At 48.0% G+C, this 19,274-nt stretch overlaps 1 protein-coding gene across 1 annotated transcript in view; it reads right to left on the bottom strand.

The window, feature by feature from the left end:
• Positions 1-2,968, bottom strand: part of C5_1H6orf136 (chromosome 5_1 C6orf136 homolog) — a 140,531-nt gene extending 137,563 nt beyond the window's left edge. Inside the window, exon 1 of the mRNA XM_078641708.1 lies at positions 2,787-2,968. Within this exon, the coding sequence (XP_078497834.1) occupies positions 2,787-2,909 (123 nt within the window). The 5' untranslated portion in view covers positions 2,910-2,968. The remainder of the gene's footprint in view (positions 1-2,786) is intronic.
• Positions 2,969-19,274: the final 16,306 nt, after the last annotated feature.

Here is a 19,274-nt window from a genome sequence, read left to right as displayed (position 1 = left end):
AAATTGATGTATCAGTACAAATGAATTGCACGCTGTATACAAAATCTTTTTTATTATTGCTTCCCTAGTGTTGAGCTTTTTTAAATGCATGATGATTTACATGCTACTAGTTTGATCACTGTTTTTAGAATTTTAGCCACACACGTTTTACCTATTTTAGATATGTCTGATGACTCATCTGGTTTAATTGTCTTAAAACCCAAGTCTTGATTGTATTTGTATACTTTGATGGTTTTAAGTAAATAACTGAATAAAGTTATTCAACAAAGTCATGATTATCAAGGTAGAGTGCCCACGACATCTTACATGTCCCTGTCCCACCAAGATCCAGGCAGCAACTGATATGCCTATCACTGTCAGAACCATAGCCAGACAAGGGCCACTCAAGACCTTGTGAAGTCACACTGCACCTGCGCGTGTTTAAATATACAGGAGAGGTTACTGAACATCGCATTCAATACTACCTACAACAAACTCTTACACGAGAAATAGATGTCACAGGGAGTAAATAGAGAAGGGAAGGTGCAAATAGAGAAGGGAAGGTGCAAATAGAACAGGGAAGGTGCAAATAGAACAGAGAAGGTGCAAATAGAACAGAAGGACAGAAGGTGCAAATAGAACAGAAGGACAGAAGGTTCAAATAGAACAGTGAAGGGGCAAATAGAACAGTGAAGGGGCAAATAGAACAGTGAAGGGGCAAATAGAACAGTGAAGGGGCAAATAGAACAGTGAAGGGGCAAATAGAACAGTGAAGGGGCAAATAGAACAGTGAAGGGGCAAATAGAACAGTGAAGGGGCAAATAGAACAGAGAAGGGGCAAATAGAACAGAGAAGGGGCAAATAGAACAGAGAAGGGGCAAATAGAACAGTGAAGGTTCAAATAGAACAGTGAAGGTTCAAATAGAACAGTGAAGGTTCAAATAGAACAGTGAAGGTTCAAATAGAACAGTGAAGGGGCAAATAGAACAGTGAAGGGGCAAATAGAACAGTGAAGGGGCAAATAGAACAGAGAAGGGGCAAATAGAACAGAGAAGGGGCAAATAGAACAGAGAAGGTTCAAATAGAACAGTGAAGGTTCAAATAGAACAGTGAAGGTTCAAATAGAACAGTGAAGGTTCAAATAGAACAGTGAAGGTTCAAATAGAACAGTGAAGGGGCAAATAGAACAGTGAAGGGGCAAATAGAACAGTGAAGGTTCAAATAGAACAGAGAAGGGGCAAATAGAACAGTGAAGGTTCAAATAGAACAGTGAAGGTTCAAATAGAACAGTGAAGGTTCAAATAGAACAGTGAAGGTTCAAATAGAACAGAGAAGGGGCAAATAGAACAGAGAAGGGGCAAATAGAACAGCGAAGGTGCAAATAGAACAGAGAAGGGGCAAATAGAACAGAGAAGGTGCAAATAGAACAGAGAAGGGGCAAATAGAACAGAGAAGGGGCAAATAGAACAGAGAAGGGGTAAATAGAACAGAGAAGGTTCAAATAGAACAGAGAAGGTTCAAATAGAACAGAGAAGGTGCAAATAGAACAGTGAAGGGGCAAATAGAACAGAGAAGGTGCAAATAGAACAGTGAAGGGGCAAATAGAACAGTGAAGGGGCAAATAGAACAGTGAAGGTTCAAATAGAACAGAGAAGGTGCAAATAGAACAGTGAAGGGGCAAATAGAACAGTGAAGGGGCAAATAGAACAGAGAAGGGGCAAATAGAACAGAGAAGGTTCAAATAGAACAGAGAAGGTGCAAATAGAACAGTGAAGGGGCAAATAGAACAGAGAAGGTTCAAATAGAACAGAGAAGGTTCAAATAGAACAGAGAAGGTTCAAATAGAACAGTGAAGGGGCAAATAGAACAGAGAAGGGGCAAATAGAACAGTGAAGGGGCAAATAGAACAGTGAAGGGGCAAATAGAACAGAGAAGGTGCAAATAGAACAGAGAAGGGGCAAATAGAACAGAGAAGGTTCAAATAGAACAGTGAAGGGGCAAATAGAACAGAGAAGGGGCAAATAGAACAGTGAAGGGGCAAATAGAACAGAGAAGGTGCAAATAGAACAGAGAAGGGGCAAATAGAACAGAGAAGGTTCAAATAGAACAGTGAAGGGGCAAATAGAACAGAGAAGGGGCAAATAGAACAGTGAAGGGGCAAATAGAACAGAGAAGGGGCAAATAGAACAGTGAAGGGGCAAATAGAACAGAGAAGGTGCAAATAGAACAGAGAAGGTGCAAATAGAACAGAGAAGGTGCAAATAGAACAGAGAAGGTTCAAATAGAACAGTGAAGGGGCAAATAGAACAGAGAAGGGGCAAATAGAACAGTGAAGGGGCAAATAGAACAGAGAAGGTGCAAATAGAACAGAGAAGGGGCAAATAGAACAGAGAAGGTTCAAATAGAACAGAGAAGGGGCAAATAGAACAGAGAAGGTTCAAATAGAACAGAGAAGGGGCAAATAGAACAGAGAAGGGAAGGTGGAAAAAGAATAGTGAAGCGGTCCCCAGCCCTCTAAGGACGGCCCCCCCCCCCCGTCTGAGATCTGCCCCCCCCCCCCCCCGTGCCTCACGGTGCACAGACGCCCCTAGAGGTCAGGGCCCCCGGGGGGGGGGGGTTGATCGACCTACAGCTGGACCTGACAACGAGCAGCAACAGGGCAGGGCCCCGCATTGGGGCTTTTAATGGGGGGGTCTCCCGTGACGTCACTCTGAGCCGGTGACGTCACCGGCCTGAAAGGTCACGGGCTGACAGGCGCCCCCGGTGACATTGCTGAGCCCTCCACGTGCAGCTGTCGCCCTCCTCACCTGTCCCCGCGGGCTGTCACCCTCCTGCCCCCGCGGGGCCGGGGCTCCTCGGACCGCCAGGGCCCCCCCGAGGCCCCGCGCCAGCCCCGGGACCCCCCGCCGGTAGACGCAGGTCCCCGCCATCGCCAGGCACCGGCAGCAGCAGCACCAACCGCCGGTCTCTGCGTCTGACGTCAGCGCGCAGGCCGGACTCGAGCCGCCGCCCCCTCGCAGAGGGCGTGCGCCAACCGGCCGCCATCTTGGAAAGGGATGGGCAGCGCAGAGTGACCAGGGGTCCCGCCCACAAAATCAAAGATCGGACACAGTGCGGGGATATTCCCAGCTTATCTCTCTTATTTGTGTGTAACTAAAGAAGAAAGACTATTAAGAAATGTACTTTATTACATGCCGAATAAAACTTACCCTTACAGGTTGCTTTCCTAAATGCCACATGTCACCCGGAATCAGTAATAAAATGAGTTTTTTTGCCCTACAATACCCTGACTTTTTGCGACAGGAAGTAAGAATTTCAGGATGGCTGACACATTTTTAGCTGGAAACCCCAGTTAAAAGCACCGAGACGTGCCAAAAGGAAGACATAGAAGACGGACTACAAAGACGATGGACGCCCTTGAAATTAACAGGCGTCACAGCCATGTTGGAACGGGACATCGCCGGTTGAACGAGTTGTAAGGCCGCCATTTTTGGTCAGGCTGTATTCTAAATTTAGCAGGGCAGAGCCCACAGCTGAGGATTTCCAGTCACTGGAGGGGAGTGACTGGGAAGGGTGGGACTCTCTGCAGCCAAATGTGGGGCCAGGAGTGGTCGTCCTGGAAGGCTGTGTGATTGTACTGTGAGGCTTCTTTCCATGCAGACTCCAGAATGGAAGTGCTATTTATAGCTGATATATTTCCATTCTGCAGCTTGTATTGAGAGTTGCATGGTTCACTCAGCACCCTGGTGGGCTCTCCATGAACCATACATGCCAATTGACCCGATTCAGGCGGGAGACTATCGATTTTTCAAGAAAACAAGCATTGAAAATGCAATAGGTCTCGCAATAACGCGAGTCTGAACTATTAGCATTGTAAATGATTATGCCCTTTATTTTTGCGTTCTGGTTTTTGGAACATAAATAAAAGGCTTTGCCATTTACAAGGCCTATAGCTTAAATTTGCGTTAAAACGAGACCTATTGCATTGCAATGGTGGTGGTGCTGCTGAGTTTTTTCTGAATCTGCACCCACAATCTGCACCCGTGTGTGAGTGGCGTTGCGTGTGTGAGTGGCGTTGCGTGTGTGAGTGGCGTTGCGTGTGTGAGTGGCGTTGCATGTGTGAGTGGCATTGCGTGTGTCAGTGGCGTTGCGCGTGTCAGTGGCGTTGCGCGTGTCAGTGGCGTTGCGTGTGTGAGTGGCGTTGCGTGTGTGAGTGGAGTTGCGTGTGTGAGTGGCGTTGCGTGTGTGAGTGGCGTTGCGTGTGTGAGTGGCGTTGCGTGTGTGAGTTGCGTTGCGTGGCTGAGTGGCGTTGCGTGTGTGAGTGGCGTTGCGTGTGTGAGTGGCGTTGCGTGTGTGAGTGGCGTTGTGTGTGTGAGTGGCGTTGCGTGTGTGAGTGGCGTTGCGTGGGTGAGTTGTGTTGCGTGTGTGAGTGGTGTTGCTTGGGTGAGTGGCGTTGCGTGGATGAGTGACGTTGCGTGGATGAGTGGGGTTGCGTGGATGAGTATGAGTGGGGTTGCGTGGATGAGTGGCGTTGCGTGTGTGAGTGGTGTTGCTTGGGTGAGTGGCGTTGCATGGGTGAGTGTGGTGTTGCGTGGATGATAGTGGGCTTGCGTGGGTGTGAGTGGCGTTGTGTGTCTGTAAGTGTTGCTGTGTGGGTGAAAGTGGCACAGAGCCTTTGATGTGACATTTCAGGTGCAGAGCATGAGATTGATGCAAGGAGCAGGCATGGGAAACAAAACCTTCCTGATGTGAGAGACGATAACGGGTGCATATGCATAGGAGGAGAATACAGGTATATGGCATGTGAAGATATCAGGTGGAAAGATTGGGTAGGGAAGATAATAGGTTCAGGGCTTGCAAGGCATGAGTAGAGTAAAGCATCACAAAATGGTGCAAGGCATGAAAAGAAACTAATGCCAGGTGTGGAAATTGAGGAGTAAAAATAACGATACGGCATGAGATGTCCAGCAAGAGAATATAAAATGTGTGCCAAATTCAGGTGGCATGGGTAGGTAATCTAGTTCAAGCAACTGTAATATAAGTGACATCACAGGCTTTGGTGTGCAAGGCTAGCGAAGGGCCGTCACTGATGTAAGGCTTAGGAAGAGAACATAAAACGTCGAAAACAAGGACAGCGAACAAGATAGCTGTCTGACCGTAGCTGATCCGAAAGTTGCCTTGTTTGCTATGATTACAAGTGCAAAGAATGTCCCGAGAAGGTAGGGAGTGCAAGGCATGATACAGGAAATTATGTGTGCCTTAAACCATGGTAATGTAAGCAAACTGATACAAGTTGATCGGCCGGGAAGCGGCCAGGAAACACAAGTACGGCCGGCCACATAATTAGGGGAGGAGAAGCCGCACAGCACACGCTGGGAGAAGCCCTTTGATGTGCTGTGCGGCCGCGATGCGCGCTCTGTGCTGGGGGAGGGGGGAGGGCCATTAGGAACAGGAACAGATGGCCATGAAAGTGTATGGGCCAAATGCGCGTGCCTGTACGTGCACTCGAAGAAAACGCCACGGAAAAAAGCGGTGGTTTGACTATCCGATGGAGCACTTGAATTCTCCCCCATTTCCCATTGCTTCGCAATGGAAAAGGACGAGACCTAAAAATGGCTTTATTTCAGCTCCCGCCTGAAATGGCATTTTCTACAATATAAGTCGTTGGAGAATTTTCATTCTCCCGAACTTTTAATTTTAATCTCCTGCGGCCCTGTCATAAAATGTTGGCATGAATGTTCATAACCTATGTGTGCAGTCTAATCTGCCATTTTGACCCAACAAAATAAACACTTTCCAGGCCCCAAGCTTCCTTTTTAGGTCTCGCGCCTAGCATTGCTGTGCGTAGCAGTGATCGTGCAGCACGAGACCTCTTATAAGGGGGTTTTGAAAGCTGCTCACACACTCATGCGTGTCAGCAGGCTTTAGCCGCCTATAAGAGGTCTCTGAAAGCTGCTGACACACTCATGCGTGTCAGCAGGCTTTCGCCGCCTGCCATTGGCTTTAGCATTTCATTTTTTAAAAACGGCACGGGATTGGGCAAAGGTGGGCGCATGTCGCGACTTTGCAACGCCCATTCCCGTCCGTGTCTAGCACCCACCGCAGCGCGCATTTCGCCTCGCTGCCGTGCTCCCTACTCTGCTCCTCTGTGGTGCGCGCGCACCACTGGTTACAGAATGCAAGCTCCCTTAAAGCTAGCACTTTCCTGGCGAGCATGACACTGTGTGCTCTTGTGGCTGTTGCTATCGTCGGTTATCGTGTGGTGTAGCTGGGTGTTGGAGATCTCATCTTTTTTTGGGGGGGGGTTTCTTGTTCACTTTGAAGAGGGTATTATGAAAGCAAAGGCCTAGATTTACGTGTTATTTTATTTTGTGATATTTATCTCCAGCAGCCTATGAGCTCAGTCTGCCCTCCCCTTCTCTGCAGCGTCGGATTGGTAACGGGGGCATTCGGGCAATGCCCGAGGGGCTGGGGTCCGAGTTCCAGCTGAGGACTGCTTTTGAGCAGCCTGGGGGTCGATTTGGGCGGTGTCTCTGTTGTTCGACTATACCGCCAGCGGCCCAGTGGGTGTCTGAGTGGCCTTCATGGAGGGAGATGGGCACTCATTATCTCCCGTATAGCAGCAACAGGTAGAGGTGTCACCCCTTTTCTTTCGCTGGGCCTCCCATTAATGTAGGCATACTGAGCGGGGCAGGGGGCCTGAGCAGGAGTGGCCTCACTTGTTTTTAGGTGTGTTTCACTAGTGTAAACTGATGCGTGCATTTTTTTGTTACCCCCCCCCCCCCCCCTTTTATGTAAAATGACGCTGAAAGCAGTGATTTGAGGAAAGGCATTATGCAAATGTGGGCCGATTTTTTTTTGTGCGTGCCCGGGCCAATTTTTAATCCCAATCCAACCCTGCTTCTCTGCACCCAACACGCACCCCTCCAGTGGATGCATCAGTCCTCGGAGCCTCCAGCCCCATGCACTTTCGTCTTTTGATGAGGTCTCGAGCTTGTCCTTGAAGAGATTTCCCTCAGTTTGTGCTCCTAAGAAGGTGTCCCAGGGTCGGGGGCTGGCTAGGTTCGGGTTGGTGGCTACTGGGCTGACCAGGGAGGAGGACGTTAAGTGAGAGACTGAGTCTTTTAGTAAAGGTTTCAAAGATGGCTTAATTTTGATGTAGCAGCGTCTTTGCCGACTGGTTATTCGTTCTCTGGCAAACGCTGCGGGATCAAAGGGCCGGTTTCCCGGTGAATCCAGTTTGCTGCACGGGATACACTGGACTGTCTTCGTCTCTGTTTGTCTCCAACTCCAGGGCGTGTTACAAGGGCGAGAGAGAGAGACCGTGTCAGACAGCTATATGAGACCATACAGTTCTTTAGGACCGGGAGTGAGGGAAACCTGTGAAGATGTGAAACCTGTACATGCTGTGAGGGAGGTGCTCGTGCAGGAAAGGGTTCTTGGAGGGGGCTAGTTTACAAGGGGCTATGCAATCAGTCTGGAGGTTGGACCCGGTTCGCCACCCAACCCGCTACACGGCCCCGTACCTGTTGGAGCCACGCCCCTCCCGTGGGTGCGTGGCGGGGCGAATCGTGGATCCGGTGGCCTCCTGGCCTCGGGTCAGTATCTCCGCTCCCCGCCTCTCGTCTCCGTTCTCCTTCTCCCGATTCTTCTCGGCACTCCAAGCTCGATTCTCCTTTCTCCTCCTGGGAAACGCCGTCCGCTGTTTCCGGGGCTGTTCTCTCTTTTGAAGTACCTCCCTGGCTATTGATGGGCGGGGCTACGTCTTCCCATGCCGTGTAGTTAAAGGGACCGCCGTCCTCAGTCTCACTCGGCCAGCATGCTTCCTGCTCCTCCGTCCATGTGGGGTCAGGCAGCTGTTGGGAAGCAAAGGTAGTGGGTAACAGGGGAGTGGTGTCCCACCAGTCAATGTTTCGTTCCTCGTCCGGTGGGCACGTCCCGTCACAGAAGGCAAACAGAATTACAATGTGGTGTTTTTACCTTCACAGATACTTTTACATGGTGTTTTTTTGATATTCCTCGTTTCTTTGCACTCCGGTCTCCTTTCATTGACACATGTTGTTACAGACGGGTCTTTCCCCATTCCTAACTTGCTGCTCTGGGGTGTGCTGGCGGCGGTGATTTCTCAAGACCTGGCTCTTCGATCAGTAGCGCCCCCCCCCCCCCAGTGCCTTGAGATCCTCACGGGTATGTGGCGCGCTTTAGAAATGCAGTGATTGATTGATTGATTGCCTCTGCACAGGCCGCTGACAAGAAACCCATCGCTGGGGGTCATTGGGCCCTGCTCCAGTGCTGTGTCACAGCCAATTAGTCAAAGCCAACGAATTGTGAGCTAAGTAAGGCTAGTTTTAGAAATGTAAATGCGGGTCTGTGACTGCCGTTCTCATGTGGACATCCTGCCCCGGTGCAGTGACATAACATTCACCCCCGCAGTGCTGGGAGCGCTCCCTCGAGGGCTGAAGCCTGTAGCACGCGACGCTGCGCAGTTAGGGGCAGATGTATCAAGCCTTTTGCGATTCGCAAAGGCCGTAATTCTGCGAATTTCGGCCTTTGGGAATCAGAAAAGGCTTAGCATTTTTTGACATGTATCAAAAAATCGCAAAGTAAGGAATCGCAAAAATTTGCGATTCCTTATTTTGCTTAAACATTTAAGGAATCACAAATTTTGCGATTCCTTAAATGCGATGTAGGTTTTCGAAATTGCGAATTTGGGTTAAGAAATCGCAAATTACCACCAACTTGTAGTTGGTGGTAATTTGCGATTTCTTTTAAAAATGCCCTACTTGGCATTTGTGAGGGTGGCATGTGACGCACATACATGCCCATAGTGCATGTATGTGCGCCATATGCACACACATGTAGATTTCAGGGGTGCAGCAGGGTGTCTTTGAGACACCCCTGCACCCTTGAAATTATTCTCAATTTGCGATTAGCAAATTGCGAATCGCAAATTGAGAATTATTTCACAATCATTCCTATGGGCCTCCTGGCCCATAGGAATGCATGGGAAATTATTCCTTAATTGCGAATTCGCAAAATGCGAATTCGCAAATAAGGAAGACTAAGAAATCGCAAAAAAATAGCGATTTTCTACATACATTCCATTTTGAGATTTCTAAATAACGATTCCTTAAAAATCGCTATTTAGAAATCGCAAAATGGAATCTTGCTACATCTGCCCCTTAGTTTACTTGACTTATATGGGTGACGTGCCTGCGACTCGTGTCTTTCCCGCGGAGCCCCTTCAACCTCGAATGAGTGCAATTATCCCGAGCTGTTGACTTTGAATTAGTGGTTTGGTTTTTAAAGCCATTTTAGACAAATCCACTACCTCAGGCGGGTTACCCTAGCAAATCACGTTACACTGCAACCCAACAAATTCATCTGCGCTGAACGCTCCATTTGCTATTTTGCTGCTTTCAAATTTGACCCGGCTCTTACATAAATGGCGTTTTTTATGACATGGCTAGTTTTAACACTGCACATCTACACGTGTCTTTCCAAGGACCCTCTTCAGGCTGTATTTTTGGTAATGTTTGTTAATGGATAAATAGTTCCAGAAATTAAACAGCATGTCTGGATTTTGCTATGTCTTTTATGATTTTGTGACATACCTGTTTTAACAGATACTTGAGTTTTCTTACATTTCTTATGGGCATTCATAGACTTTTAAAACGGGATTCTACTTGTTTATAGAATATTGGACTGAAAAGCTTTAGTAGACTGCCTTGCCTTGTTTATTTTACTTATTTACCTTCGAAGTCTTTCCAGCTGGAAACTGTCTCACCTCTACCACTTTCAAGCTTCTCACCAACTGCTTTCTGGCTGTGGCTGCATGAACCAGCTCAAACCTCTGGTACAAAGAGAGGGCATACCAAGATCACAGGACCACCGAGTCTGCCCAAACCTCTTTCACCTCAGCAGCTGAGGACCCTGCTCACTCTTCCGCTTTACCAAAGCTCAGACTCACCTTTACTATTTTTATGATAATTATATGTCCGAGCAAGAACCAAAATCATAAGTCTTCAGTATGCGTCTCAAATCCAGAAACAGTTTCATCCAGGTGAGATCACACGACCCCATGTCCCGGAGAGTGAGGCCAGCGACTGAAGGTAGCCCCCCTGATCATCAACAAGGCTGGCTCTCCTGACCTCGCACTGAGCCGGTACCCTACACACATACCCCTTTCTTCCTCACACCTCAGTCAGTGACTGCATGCATGCTGTCACCCCCTCCCAGCACTCTAGATAGTGGAATGGGCAGATGTGGCTACCTGCACAATTTTATCTTTGGTAACAAACTGATATTTACAAGACCAGGGACACAAAGCATATCGCTGTTAGGATTCGGGACCGACCTATATATTTCCTGTATCCACTAGTTGTTTGTGGACATCTTCACAAAGACGAAGTTGCGGAAATGGGAAAATAACTTTTTTTTTGTCCACTCTTTTTAGATAATCTCATGTTGGTCTTTGATAGCACTTATTCTGAGAAGAATTGTTTTAGTTGAAGTAGCACAACCAAAAATGTGTGCTCCGTATGAAAGGCAGACCTCCTTTCTATAACATCTCAAGTTGGCTGCTCCACTAGCTAACAAGCATTTGCAATGCAATAGGTCTCACATTTGCAAGAGTTTGACCTATTGGCATTGGAAATGACAATGCTTTTAATTATGTGTTTTGAAAACGTGCAAGTGATGCTTATAGTCTTTGCTTACGAGAAGCAAGGCTGGCAGTAAAAGAGGCACAGGGTGCAATGCATTTAGGAAGTTGGACATGTACTTTCAAGTTTGACATGTCCTGGTAGTGAAAAAGTCTCCAATTCTTTTTTACTACTGCAAGTAACTCTTCCACAGGATAACACTGAAGTTGTCTTATTACATTCTATAAGTGTAATTTCCAAATAGAAAGAGATAACCAGTTCATGTATGGTGTCGCTGGAATCACAATTTAAAATCCTAACTTATGGGGAAGTTGGATTTTAAATTGCAATTCTGAAAATGCTGTTTTTAGGAAGTTGGCAATTTCTTGCAATAGCCATTTGGTGCCTCCAGCCTGTCCCTGGGTCACAGGACTGGGCGGGGGTGACAGTTGGGCTTTGTGTATTCCTCCTAGACAGCCACACACAATAGGAGCTTAGGTGGGACTGGATGGACCATCACTGGCACGATGGGAGGTAGAAGCTGGGCACAACCTTACTCACACATGAATAGGCTCTGTCCTGCCTCCACATGTCCCCTGTAGTTAGTCTGGAGCCAGGGCAGGGAAGGCAAGGCATCTATGCAAACCAAAGGAATGTCTCTACAAACTTCTCCCCACTTCAAAGGCAAAACTGTGTATAAAGGAATGACCTCAGAACCAACACTTCAGTACACTTATTGACCTGTGGATACTCTGCCATGAAGAAGGACTGCTATGCTGCTCAAGGACTGCCACTCTGCTGGACTGCTTTAAAGGAACTGCTGCCTGGGTGTGCTGGCCCGCTGTCTTCTTGCCTGAGGAAGAAGTGGACCTGCAACTTCATCTTGAACCCAGGACCCCACAGTGACTCAAAGGGCTTGTGTGCTGGCCTCCTGATCTTATACTAAGGGACATAAAAGGATCCTGGACCCATCCTCAGCAAGTTCCTGACATCCAAGTGGAACCTCTCAGGTCCTGGACCCTTGGTGTGACTCATGAGTTCTTTAAATTAAGCTTTTGGGCTCTTTGTGACCGCAAACAGGCCAGTTTGCACTGGAACCACACTGCTTGCACCAAAATCCAGTGCCAGTCTGTCTCTTTGCACAGCAGCATCAACTGCCTGAAGGGGACTGCCAACACAAAGCTCCAGCCTGCCCGTCTGTGGCGCCTGGCCTGCTCTTAGCACCACGCTGACTTCCACCTGCAATGCTCTCTTTGCTCCTAGTGACTCTCTCCAACGGAAATAGGACTCTTGGCAAAAAACTTGAGAAGGTAAACTTTCAGCTGAACTATTCTGGGATAGTATCTGACCAGCGCACCATCGACGTCAGCCTGAACTGATGACTTTGATCCGGTACAGAATGACCAGATAGTCATGGTTGGCATTTTATGCTTTTAGGCACTATTTTACAGTTTTTTCTTATTAAAATTTATAACTCTGGTTCCACTGATTGGATTTTTGTCATTTTGAGCTTGTTCTTTTAATTAAACAAAGCTCTAGTTTTTGTAACCTGGTGTGGGATCTTTATGTGTGGTGTTTTGACTGTTTTACTGTTTTAAAGTGTTACCCAAATACTTTAAACATTGTCTCTAGGTTAAGCCTGATTGCTCTGTGCCAAGCCAACAAGGGATTGAACAGCATTTTAATCGGGGGGTTTGCTTGTGCCCTGATTACAATTGTGTTGGCTGCCAGGCCAGGGCTTACACCCCAGTCAACCAATAACCCAATTTCTAAAATGCATCGCCTGCACATGTGCTGGCTCTCTGCTCAGAGCCTGGGAGTTGATGGGTCAAACTGTGGAGTCCACAGGCTGCAGCAGGCACAGTATGCCTTTCTTTGGATTACCAGCCCTCTTCTGGTCACACAGTGACTCAGCTGGAAGTTGGTGAGTTGGTGGCTCAGCTGGACAGACCTCCCTTGGCTTTAAGCAGCAAAGCAGTCCACTCTCTGGCTCGGGTCCGGGTGGAACAGTTGGGTTGTGATGGCAAAATCGGCCTGATTGTACTTCCATTCAGTTGCTCAAGCACACAGTTGACAAGTGCTGTGAGATGACAGTGTCCCTTACAGTGGCATAGTCTGTTTAGGCACTTAGGGCTAGTACCCATAGCTAATCACTCGTAGTCCATTGGTTTATACTTGGAAAGTGCAACAGGGTTGGCAACATTCATATTTTTCCGTGGCGCAAACTTGAGCCGGTCCAGTGGCCTGTGATGGATCCATTCGGCCACACTTCAGGAATGTGCCACTGACCAGCGGCACGCAGCTTCCATTGGGGCAATCCACCCTGACACACTTCAGCAATGCTGCGGATCTTTCTCTTCAGATTGGGTGACTGGCTCTGAACTGCGATCACACTGGCCCCACTCTTGGGAGTCTTTGGTGGATGGACCCTCAGCTCTGAGGTCAACAGTTCTTGTCCATGCTGGCAGTCCGCTCCTTCTGCAGGGCTGGCTCACTCCTTCCCTCTTGTGTCCGGCATGGCATGTCCAGGTGATCCAGGACAGGGGGACAGTTCTTCCTTCAGATCTGACTCTGGTGACCCTCAAGCTGGCGGGCTGCAGCCACCTGTCCTGGTGGGGCATCAGTCCTGCAGGCGCTCTGTGGCGCACCCCCCATCGGCCATGGAGAAGGCAGAGCTGAAACAACACGTGGGTCATCAGCGCCCACTTTTACACAGACACAGCAGACAGTGGATGTGTATTTTCAGTCTGCTCTTTGAGAGCCAGTGTGGGTCAGTTCCTTTGATGTGTCCTTCTCAGGCTGACTCCCAGACTGAGCCTGTGTCTTCAGTGGTGCTCCTCACAGCAGGATTGCTTCCTGACTGGAGCACCAACAACAGAGGTTTAAAGCGGTGTGAGCCTTCAGCACTGGGCTATCACCAGGCCCACTGACAGTGACCAGGAAGTGAGACAAAAGGCTGGCCTTATCAAATCGATCAGTAGACTTTCATCAATACCCTAGTGCGAGCAAAGTGGAGCAGCATTTCTATAACAAAATCCACTTAGCCTTGTTCTCTCATTGTAATTTGTGTGTCGCCCCACACCCTCTTCCTTAATCATTTTATGGTGACTTATTAACATTCTTGAAAATATTAGCACATAACAGGGCTTAATAAACCTTGTACATTTCACAGAAGAGACCATTAAATATATTTATTTTTTCATAATAATACAAGGGACCGATACAGGAGCCTAAAAGTTCCTCTCTCGGAAGAAAGGCGCGTTGATGCTCAGAGAAGCATAGGACCAAACAGGACAGACCAGTTTACCCCTCAACACCTGCCTCCTTCCTGCACCCACCTAAGCTCATACAGGCAGTGTCTGTTCCAGGTCAGATGTGCTTAAAGTAATTCGCTTTAGTTTCTCATGGCCCAGGCTCTGAGCCGTGAGGCTCTACAGTCTCTATAGTCGGGGCCTGGCCCAGCAGAGTCTGTTTGCGACTGTGCTTCCCATCCGCACAGCATCGTTGCTCTGCAGTCTACATGTTTCAACCCCAAACGCTGCTGGAAGCAGCTGAGACTGTCTGCCTCCGGTCATGGCTCGGCTCAGATTTTGCATACACATGAGTGCTACAGCCTGGCCACAGCAGAGCACAGCACACAGATGTGCTACATGCTGACAGATGTTACCTAGCAACCAAGGCTCATTGGTCTGGCTGGCCCTGAACAACTTCAAACATGGGATTTCCAGATCCCCTTTCATGGCCACAGTGGGCAGGGAACAGCGCATTCTCACAGAGACTTAATGAGGTTTTCAAAGACAAGAACGCGCTGTCAGCTGAGCTCATTCAGAGAAAATTGACTTGTGTTACCAAGTTTAGATCTTACACTAATGCGGTAAATGGCACAGTATGTGTTAATCTAACACTAGATGTGTGGCCCTTGTTGGGAATTGATCCATAAACAAATACTGGAAGAGTTTAACGACTCACATCTAGAATAGGTGGGGAAGCCACCTGTGTTGTATTTTACCAAGACAGGCAGAACTTTTGCAATCAGAGCTATACTTTCCATGTTAAAAACATGATACAGAGAATGTAATGTATGTATACTTGTAAAGCGCATTGTTACCTCGTTACGTGGCGTCCTGGCGCTGTATACCGCTGGGGAACCCGTCCTGGCTTTCCCTGTGAGGTGTCCACTCCTGGGCACCCCCAAGGTGGAGGCCAGGCATCCTTAGCGTTGCTGGGGCCGTTGTGGAGATTAAGCAAGCTATTGCCCAGAGTTGCAGAGTGGGACTCCATGATTGGAATAGGCACCGAGGCGAGAAGTATCAGGTCCGCGGACATAGACCCAAGACCCGCCGAGGCGGGAATTGAACCCTGGTCCCGGGCCGACCTCTGCTTCAGGGTCTGCCGCTTCTAACCAGTGAGCCACACTTCTCCAGAATTGTACATACACTCTTAATAACATACACTCTCTATCTCTCTGGCCTTTCCGGGATCTCAATTCATTCTTGAACAGCCAGTGTTTTTCTTAGAGGAGGGTGGCAAATCAGGAACTGCCGCCTTTTGTAAGAAACTGGGTTGTTGGTTCACTAGGGTGTGAGCCATGGCCAAGAAGCAACCACAATCCTTGTCAAGGCAAGGCACAAGTCAAACCCAAATTAACCTGAGCTCAAACCGCTTAGGCGCAGGAGTGTCGCCCACTGCTGTAAAGCAGTGCAAAGAAAAAAAAATGATAAAAATGAAACGTTATTAACATTTTTTTTTGAGTATTGCAGTTGGTTAGGGTGGGCTGGGCTGGGCTTCCCTGACGGCGAGGGAGGAGGAGTGGTGGTTGTACCTTAAGTGCGCATGACGATTTAGTCGGTCGTCTCAGTCCGGCCAACCCGTCATGCACACTTTGCATGTTCTCCACAAGCTGTATCGTACAGCCTAGGTGGAGAAAAAGCCCAGCCTCCAAGTCTCTCTCTGAGTGCCTAACCATGGCACTCAGATCAATCACAACGCTGCAGTAAGGCAGCGTTGGGATGACCAGTGTATTCTGGGAGGCTGTGCGCTTTCCAGTTCCTGCCTGGAGGAGAGGCAGTGTCTGGCGACGGCGACCATAAGCGACGTTGTTATTTCTATTTAAAAAAAATCCTAATCCCACCCACCTTCCACTACCCCCCGCCATCGTTCCCAACCAGCCCCAACTGCTCTTGACCCACTTCCGAATACTCTGGGAAGCATTCCTTCAGCACCAGTCGGTTACTCTCATGACTCAGGCCTGAACCGAGCGATACTACCTGGCAACACAATGTTATTGGGGGCCGGGTGAGGAGAGGGCAGTTGGTCCGCTGCACTAAGGGCCAAAAAGAGAGCCATGGGTGCCTCTCAGAAGAAAAAGGCACCCGTCAAGTATACATCAATTAGAATCACACCCAGGCAATCTGGGCACAATGTCTGGTGCAAGATGATAGAGCTCGCACCAGACAATATCGGTAACACACAACAAAGAGTTGCAAAGTCCGTATCTCCCTGGAAATTAGGTACCATGCCTGGTGTGCGATGGTACGAGTTGCACCAGGCAATTCCGGTCACACACACATACAAGTTAAGCAATACCATATGAGGTAGAATGAGGCACTACTATGGTTATGCCCCCACCTCCGATGCTCACAACCTGTAAATCGGACACCGCACGCAATGAGCGTGCAGTCGGTGTGTCACACGAGAGAGCTGCAGCACGATCGAGGAAGCAGGCCGTCAAAGATAGAGATATCTTTTTAGGTCTCGCGCCAGCGAGATCTATTGTTGCTGACTTGCCTCGGAAGGGAGACAGGAGATGGGCACACGCAGGGGCGATTGGAGCTCGTGAACACGCACGTACAGACACACGGTGTGCACATCTCCTCTCCCCTTCTGTCCTCGCAAGCCATGCAATTTCACTCCGCAGCACCCTTTCTCTACTGCATGTCTCCCGGTCAAACCCACTCACCGGCTCTTGTGGGGACTCTGCGCTGCTCCCCGGGTGGCTTCCCATGTCTCCCCCGGTCACTGGCGCAGCAACACGTGGGGCTCCGTCATGCTCACTGGAGCCCCGCCTGAAATTCTGAAGCGGCATTGACGAAGGCGGGGTGGGCTCCCGCTGGACTTTTTCTACTGCTTTTTTTATGCGTTGGGCACTTTGGCGGCCCCCTCCCTATGCTGCATGAGCTGCACATCACTCATTAAAGTACGGCGGCTTTTGAAGTCCGCACGCGCCGCCACTGGGCACAAGCCGCAGAACATGCAAAAGTTGCAGGTACCGCGCATGCGCGGGCAGCCCTCGCCCTCCCAGGTCTCCTCCCCGGATGTGGAGCTGCTTTCTGTGGTTTTTTGTTTGTCAGTCTTAGCTGCAAACCAGCAGTATGGCTGCTTGACTTCTAATAATGACTTTCCTTCCTTTAAGGTTGGTTTAATAAAAGCTGTTTGCGGCATTCATGACATGTTGTGTGCAGGCTCCGCTCTGGTGTGTTGCAGTGGGAAACAACCTTTACAACGCAACTTTTACAACGCACTACCATTACAACGAAACTTTTACAACGCAAAATCCATTACATAGCATGCCTTTACAACGCAACAATTACAACGCATGACACTACAACGCATACCACTACAACGCATGTCATTACAATGTATACCATTACAACGCCTAAGATTACAACGCATAGTACCCTTACACTTTCCAACACTTACCCTACTGTTGCACCCCCTGGAGTTAGAATAGTAATTTCTACCCCTACACTATCCAATACTTACCATACATGCAATGTAATGGTATGCGTTGTAATGGTATGCGTTGTAAAGGTAGTATGCGTTGTAATGGAATGCGTTGTAAAGGTCGTTTTTAAAAATTCGTTGTAATGGCATGCGTTGTAAAGGAATGCGTTGTAATGGATGTTGCGTGGTAAAAAATGTGTTGTAACGGTATGCGGTGTAAAAGTATGCGTTGTAACGTCATACATCCGTTGCAGTAGCTTTGTCTCTGGTGCATTCACGACCCTGGTTTCCGCTTGTATTTTAATATTGTGTATCATAGGTTTCAGGCCAATGTACCGCTACATAAAGTGTTCTGAGGCCCAGTTCAAGTAGTTAGAAATGTAAAAAAAATTAAAATAAAACTGACATCATTTTCTAAGATCCGTAGACAGTTCAGTTTGTCTTGTGTTGATGGATGTTAATGCTGTACTTAAGATAGGAAGCAAATATAGCGGCGCAGGCTTCTGGGGCCATGACTAAGCGTCTTTCGTACCTGGAGGTGTGCGTGCAGCCTGTTTTAATAGATTGTGTGAACTCTGCATTGTTTTATGAAATGTGTGTTGTCCTTGGCAGCCACTGCCTGTGTGCCTTGTTACCTGTCACACTTGACTTGTGACTTGCTAAACACCTTTTCAGGGGCGGGGTCCATCCCGCCAGCTGCTGCGCTAGTTAGCCAGCACATAGAAGGGTCTTTGGGGCAGAGCCTGGCTGCCCTTAAAAACACTGGGTCTTGTCACCTCGCATGGGCGCAAAACGGCGACAACTCACACCGGAGGTCGCGGGGTTGATTACCATGTACGGAGCGGCCCCTCTGAAGAAATGTAATCTTCATTCTCAGGGAATACTTACTAATAAAAAAGAACTTGGCACAGAAGGTGAAAATATGAAAAGACATCTTTATTAAATTTAATAAGTGAGGCCACGTCACACAGAAGCCGTAGCAACTGAATGAGGTAGTCTGAGGAGTACAGAGAACAGAGGCCTTATATATATGCTCAGGGTTACAAAACTCAGCATAAAAGTAAGGGGCAGTCCTTGCTTTTGCAAGCATGCAAAATGCCTAACATTCCTTCTTACACAAGCCGGACAAACCCATAATAAAAGGACCACAACCCATATCATAAACAGACCATAAAAGAAGGAACAGAAACAGATAGAAGTAGGATAAGGCATGTTTGTGTGCAGTAAAACTTTATGATGTCCTGTGCTCTGATCCTTAATCTTGATCAGCTAAAGGGCAGGAACTGGTTTAACAAGGTCAGCTTCAGGCAACAGGGTCAGTTCACTCAGGTCAATCAGGAGTCAGCACGAGCTCGAGCTAAGGTGTAAATGTCCTTAAAAGACTAGTTCAGCCACAATCATCGGCCTATGTGAGGGCAACCACAAAATGGCTGCCATACACAAAATGGAACCCACGGGTTCAGAATTCACAGAACCTCACCTCTGCAGCCCCACCAGACCTGCAGAAAGACAGAGCTTTAAGTGGGCCGGTCTCTGTGGTTGAAATGATGCCTCAAGGCACATCGGAGCACAGTACATATGACTTAAAGAAGATATTATAATAAAATGAAATAGGTCTCGCAGTTGCGAGAGTTTGAGCTCTTGGCATTTAAAATGACAATGCCTTTTATATCTCTTTTAAAAACAACACATAAATAAAAGGCATTGTCATTTACAATGCCAAGAGCTCAAACTCCCGTAAATACGAGACCTATTGCATTGCAAACGCTTGTTTTAAGTTCTATAGAATCTACAAAATAGTACCATTGCAAGAAACTCCCCATAACCATCCAATCACTCTTACGTACATTCCTACTTAAAAACGACCATACATACTCAGCATTCATACCACAACCCAGCAAGCTACGCATACATAAAACAAACAATGGC

This window comes from Lissotriton helveticus, chromosome 5_1 (genome assembly GCF_964261635.1).
Source record: "Lissotriton helveticus chromosome 5_1, aLisHel1.1, whole genome shotgun sequence".
Classification (NCBI taxonomy): Eukaryota; Metazoa; Chordata; class Amphibia; order Caudata; family Salamandridae; genus Lissotriton; species Lissotriton helveticus.
This window is presented reverse-complemented; position numbering and strand designations above follow the sequence as displayed.